Source organism: Morone saxatilis, unplaced genomic scaffold, assembly GCF_004916995.1.
Source record: "Morone saxatilis isolate NCDOM2014 unplaced genomic scaffold, NCSU_SB_2.0 Contig5, whole genome shotgun sequence".
Taxonomy (NCBI): domain Eukaryota; kingdom Metazoa; phylum Chordata; class Actinopteri; family Moronidae; genus Morone; species Morone saxatilis.
Genome location: NW_023340095.1, coordinates 16,725,673 through 16,732,232, shown reverse-complemented (window position 1 = coordinate 16,732,232; position 6,560 = coordinate 16,725,673). Strand labels below are relative to the sequence as shown.

General features: G+C 41.0%; 1 protein-coding gene across 1 annotated transcript in view; it reads right to left on the bottom strand.

Annotated features, from left to right (window-relative positions):
- piga (phosphatidylinositol glycan anchor biosynthesis, class A) overlaps positions 1–6,404 on the bottom strand; it is an 8,199-nt gene extending 1,795 nt beyond the window's left edge. Inside the window, exons 1-6 of the mRNA XM_035677258.1 lie at positions 6,272–6,404; positions 4,780–5,262; positions 4,408–4,678; positions 3,878–4,010; positions 3,431–3,563; positions 1,023–1,229 (exon numbers count right to left, since the gene is read on the bottom strand). Coding sequence (XP_035533151.1) covers positions 1,023–1,229; positions 3,431–3,563; positions 3,878–4,010; positions 4,408–4,678; positions 4,780–5,226 — 1,191 coding nt within the window. The 5' untranslated portion in view covers positions 5,227–5,262; positions 6,272–6,404. The remainder of the gene's footprint in view (positions 1–1,022; positions 1,230–3,430; positions 3,564–3,877; positions 4,011–4,407; positions 4,679–4,779; positions 5,263–6,271) is intronic.
- Between the last annotated feature and the right edge of the window lie 156 nt (positions 6,405–6,560).

Sequence of the window (6,560 nt, the reverse complement as noted above, 5' to 3'; positions counted from 1 at the left end):
GCCAGCTCTACCGACTGGGCTAACCGGGCGCCCAAGCATGGCTTTCTTATTATAACTGCATTGGTGATACAAGATGCTCCTGCCTGATGTATAATTCTGTGTTTGAGATACATTTTACAAAACTAAACTTCATAACTTAGAAAAGAAGAATCTGATATATCAGCCAATATTAGTTTATCATGGATATATTGGTCTCAAGGTTTATGTCGGCCGATGAGTAATTAAGAGTAAGAGAGTAGGAGTAGAAGAGTTAGTAAGAAAATGCAGTACAGAAGTGCCAAACTAGTTCTGGGGTAATTTACAAACATTACATAGTATGTCCACCAGAGAGTGCTGATACATTGATGTTACACTAATGTCCTGCTCAGTATGTGTCTTGGTCACAATTCTTTAAAAAGAAAGAAATCTAAAGGATCCATACCAGGATTGTTTGCTTGTTATGTCATTATTGTGACAGTCAGAGCTAAATAATGGGGTTGTACTTTAATGCTGAATAGTGCCACGAGGTGGTGCCTCCCTCTGTTTCGATGTGATGGACTTGAGCTGAGCGCTTTGTTCACAGCTAATGCTCTGACCGACCACCTGAGTGAACTATACTCATGTATCAGTGTGGGTATCGCCATTCAGTTGTTGTCTGTCTGCTCTCTAAGCTAACTAGTTATCCTGGGACTCCCTCCACCTACACCAGACTGTTAACATTATACATTAGGCTAAAAACTCTGTAAATCAGGTTTCTCTAACTGCCTACCCAGACTACAGAAATCAGTTCTTTCACTTACATGACATTTAAGAAAAAGATTTAAGATGGCTGTAAACCGGTTTATTAAGCACAGGTAAACAAACTGCAAAGCACAGAACACCCTCTCAATAACCATCCACAATTTAACAGCATTTAAGTTTACATCCAAAAACAAACTAAATCTGTAGCAAGCTTTGTTCTGTGAAAGAATAAAGTACATCTTAAATACATTCAGCAGAATACAATTGAACAAAACAGTCAGTTTTGGTGTTGGTGGACCTACCTTTTCTGTCCTCTCTGCAACGTTTCTCCAGGTGTAGAGGTTTTGCACACAAGCATGGATAGAGGCGGGGGAGGCGACAGACCCTGAGCGCTGCCGGGCGATGACTGTCTCCAGACCGGCACACAGCGACCGCACAGTGGGCTCACACAGGGTAATCAGGTCCTCAGGTAACACTTCAGGAATGCCCCCCACGCGAGTGCTAACCACCTGAGAAATAAAACAAAAGCTGGATGCAAACACTGAACACAACAAACACACACGAATACATTATCCACAATGTAAGAGTAAAACAGCATCGGTTCTAGCATCACTTTTAAGATTAGAAAGTGCTTTTCCTACCACATAAAAAGCAAATAGTAATGCTTGGCCATAAATAAAGAGTAAATTAACAGCTGAAAAACATAACTTTCCTGAACTTTTGTGGGTAAATGTTTCTGTTTGACCTCCGACCACCCTGCATCACTGTTGGGTGGGGTCAGACATAAGTTTGCTCTGTTGCAGTGATGTCAAGGTGTACTGACCACACCCAGAGTACGCTGCAGGTCAACAAAAACAAGAATCGCATGTTGTCGTTGGTGTCTCAATACATTGCTTCAAATTGTTAAAGAAAATGTCTAATTTCTTAAGCTGTTCAGACATAGTGATTCAAACATTGCTGACTTAATCAGCCTGTGATGGCTTTTTATCACTGAGACATTGTGACTCCTACATTAATGTGCCTTATGGCTTCATTAAGATGTGACATTTAGGGAACGAGCTGTGTGCTTATGTGAAGGAATGAGCCATTTATATCTACCAACACTTCTGTGGAGGCGGGCATGTTGAACCCCCATGTTTCTACAGTAGCCCAGAAGGAAAAATCAAACACTGACTCTAGATTAGGGCGTTCGCTTTTTTCGCATGTTTCGTGGCTACCATAGGTTCTCCTTTATGCTTGGAAGGGGAGAGTTAGTTGCAGATTACAGCTACACCACTAGATGGCATTAAATCCTACACAATGACTGACACTGGTTCTTTAAAATTGTTTTGCTGGATATTCATTAAAATTAAAAATATAGAAGGCATGTTGTTCAGATTATTACTGTAGTTGTATGTTGTACTGTAAGTTTTTTTATACCTTTTTTTTCCTACTGGTCACACACAGGTGAAAATGTATTACAGTAATAGATAACAGTACAAGATGTACATTTCTGTCTCCCTGCATGTTTTACCTTCTTGTGATGCTGCAGCCTTAATATTATTCTGACAGTGTTTAATTCAGACATGTGCCGTGTTGAAAATGGTAAGAAAATGCTATTAGGTCCGACCCAGTAGGATTGCTGTCCTGACTTTAATGTAAAAGTGGCCAGGTTGCTTATTTCTGACATGAGACGTGCTAAGTTGCCATCACATTATCATAAAGAAGTGCATGTTTTAAAGGGGTTGTTAACTACCACCTCTGTTGTAAAGAGTTGGGAAATCAAATCCAGAAAATGGCCCCTTTGTTGACCCAAGAAGGAAGCCAAACTCATCAGAAAGTAGACCCTTTCTTACCCCCCAATGTTTGGAATAAACAAGGAGGCTGCCTTGTAACAAACTATTTCCAATCATTTTTGTCTGCCCAATGTGTAAGTAACTTCAACATTTAAATAGGTATGATGTTTAGTTTAGTGGCTTGGGCAAGGCATTGAGCAATAAGTACGTTATTACATTAGTCTGTTATGACATCCTGATGACGCAGTTTTCTCTTCCTCCTGAGATACTCCAAACCCAACTTCCTCTGTCACATGTGACTGTCTCGAGGATGCGGCTGACAATTGTCATTGTTAACAGTTTCAACTGAAATTGCCTTTCCCATCTTTTATCCCATTATAAGTTTTTTTTAAGCACTGCTATGAGATGGAGTTGAGCAGCCACCTACGAACACACACCTACAGGAAATCTGTGACGAGCTTCAGCTGTGTCAAGCCAATTCAATAGAGCTTTTTATAAAACTGAGATTAGGAAATGTTTGTTTTGTGGCATAGCCATAAATAATAAAGGTAATTTCAATTACATAAATATATTTTATATATTTGATAAATTGTAGAAATCAGTGGTTTACTTTGTGTTGCGACATAAATCTGGCTAAATGTTTTGGACAAAACAATAACTGTATGTACATTTTGAGAAAGTGAGACTGGAACAGCCAGGAGCAGAGAGGAAGAGAGGCAAGGAATGAGGAACAGAGAGGCAGCGTGTCCTCTCTACAGAAAATGCAGCTTTAACATTTGTTTCTTAAGATATATGAAACTGCGCTTTGTTTGGCCCACTTCAATCTGACAATACACGAGGGACTATCAATGATCAATTTACACCTCTCTCTCTATGTGGCCTACGTGGCACATAATCTCTCCCAGCCTTAAACTGTTGTATGGAAGGCAACAAACCTGCAGACCACAGCTGGCTCCTTCCAAAATGGCCATACAAAATGCTTCTGTCAGAGATGTGTTGAGGAAGATGTGACCCTGCACCAGAACTCCACGTACATCTTTATGCTCCAAAGCCCCCAGTAGACGCACCCTGCAGTGACCCAATCAAAAACGTAAGGCACATGTAAAACTTACACACACACAACACCCTGTGTTTGACTCTCCATGACAGACTGCTGTCACTTCCTGGACAAATCACAGATAATGCAGCACCACGCTGTATTTGCATACACGCTGCACGCTGCTTAACCTCCATCATTTCCAGACAATCTACAATAAATGCTAAACTGCGCTGTCAACTTTCAGTTCCTGAAATGTGGCTCCAGCAATATTAATGAATGTTTTAACAGAGCGACCCTGAATCCTGACAAATATTCTCAGGATATACGAGCATCCGGCTGTTACCTGTCATGCAGTTGGTATTTCTCTCTCACTTCCTCCAGCACAATTCTCTTCGGTCCCTCTCCACCAATTAGGAAATGTAGATCTGGATGTTTGAGGCAAAGCTCTGGGATTATCCCACCAAGAAGATCAATTCCTTAACAGAGGAAAGAGATTGTGAGCACTTGCTTTGACAACAACGCTGATGCAGTACTCAATTAATGAACTGAATATTGTTTGGCTGATACCAACACTGATATTTTAGTGTTGTAAAATCTGATGTTTATTTCAGCTGATACACACACACACACACACACAAAAGCAAGCTGACATGTCTGTATATCAAATTTCATCATAATGTTGACCCACTTTAACACAATCCCTAGAGCTGCAAGAGATATTTAAGTGTGAATCACTTGTGCAAACATGAAGGCTTGAACTTTGGTCCTCCACAAAAGGGCAGTGTCCCATTCTGCTACAATTACAGCCTAACGTGACATTGACCCGCAGAAATATGAACAAATGTGATGTCTAACACAACAACTTCTGCGTACCTTTGCGGTAGACAAGGCGACTGATCACAACAATCGTGATCCTGCCGTCTTGGCGCTGGGAGGGGTCGGGGGTGAAGTCTGTAGGGTCAACAGCGTTGGGAATAACAGACACTATCTCCGGGTTGAGTGTCGCACGGAGCACCGTGTTCTCCTTACTGGTGTATGACACACACACAATGTGGTTGGTATCACACAGTGACACAGTCAGAAGCTTGTTGGTCAGCACAGAGCTCACATCAGCAAAGCCGAAGAGCGAGTGGTCAGTGAACACCTGTAAATGATAACACTCTTTAGGTTTGTGTAAGCAGATTATGTAAAGTGATATAAACACACTGTGTGGTTTATGAGATCTGGATCATAATAAATAAATACCGTGTTAAGACCCATGGTCTTAGCGTGGAACAGTGCATCATGGGCCATGGCAGAGAATGAGCTGTGTGCGTGCACCAGAGTGATGCGTTCCCTTACAAACACACAGCGCAGCAGTGGGAGACTGTGGAAGCAGGTGGTGGCTGTGGACTGGTTGTACATCACCTGCAGTGGGAGGTAGTAGACCTTCAGTCCATTGGTCAGATACCTGACACCCTTCCTCCTGCCATAGGCATGGGTGGCAATTACCACCTTGTGTCCCTTTTCAATCAAACACTGGGATAGCTGGTAAATGTGACTTTCCACTCCTCCCATGTTTGGATAGAAGAAGTCAGACACCATGCAGATGTTGTGCTTCCTGCTGGGGACTCTGGCAACCTCTGCAGGAGCTCCAGAGACTCTCTGAGATGAAGAGTTATTCACAGCTGACGCTCTCCTTCGTTGGCCCATTGTAGATTCCTTCTGTGGCTGTGCACCTCACCAGTGCTGAAACAATTAGTTAGTTCATTGATTTGTTAATAGAAAGAAAATGAGTTGATGACAGAAATATTTTAATGTAATAATAATAATAATAAGTTTAAATAATTATAATGTATAATTATAAATAGTGCAGAAACAACTAAATGAATCACCAACAATTTTGACAATCGATTCATTTCAAATAAATGCCCAAACAATCCTCGTTTCCAAATTCTTAAATGTGTAATTTAACCTTTTTTCATTGACTAAGATTACGTGTTTTCTGAGAAAAAAAAGTTAATCTCAGCTCATGAAGTTTTCTCAAAGCCGAGGGTGACATCAGTTTCAAAACAGTTAAGGAATCGGTGATGAACTTTCTGTTCTGTCCTAACTGATTTATCATTTCAGTACTAATTACACCAACAATCATTTTACTAGAATGAGTCCAAAACATAAATAATAAATAAATAATAGCTGTATTTTGCAACAGCATACAAGACAATATTTGATATTGTGGCTATAAATATATCCTCCAGCAGTGACTAAGTACTGAGATGTGATACTCAGATATTATTGTAAACAAAGATCCAGAGCAGTTTCTAAATGACCTTAAGCACTTTTCAGTAAACATTTTCTTTCCTTTTTTATGTTGACCAACATGTACACCTCTGATAGTATAAGTGAGGGTGATCAGCCCATTTAGAGATGTAGAGTTTATCTCCCCAATAAACACAATAAACCCCTCTGGTACTGTCACAGTGCAGTCTCATCTCACTGACTATTACCATCACATGTGGTCCTTTAACGTGTATGTGTGTTTAACTATGGTGGGAGAGTCAAGACCACTCACCACTCACCACGTTAGTTATATAATACAATGTAAGCTATTATCCAGCTGTATGTATCTACTGCAGCTACGTTAACGTGCTGTATGCCTCATCTCTGTCACTACACGTTAGCAGCAAGCTAACAAACGTTCTTCATATTCACCCGCTGACATTAACCCGGGTGGTTCTCCGAGTCCCAACCGTCTTACCGTGGACAAAATGTCAGTGTTGTTCCAGGCTGGGGAAATTCACCAAACACTTTTCCCGCTGTAGGTTCATTTTAACTGGCTAGCCCTGAGCTAGCTGAGTTAGCCGCCTGTGTCACTTCCGGGTGTGCACCACGTCACACGCAGTGACGTCGTCCACGGAGCTGGTGGACGTCACGTATGACGGCACACATGACTGAGGTTAGCCGACGTAAACCAAACAAAAATGTACAATTCGTTATAATGAACTAATTAAATTGTTGTTCCTTGGATTTATATTTTTACTGCTATT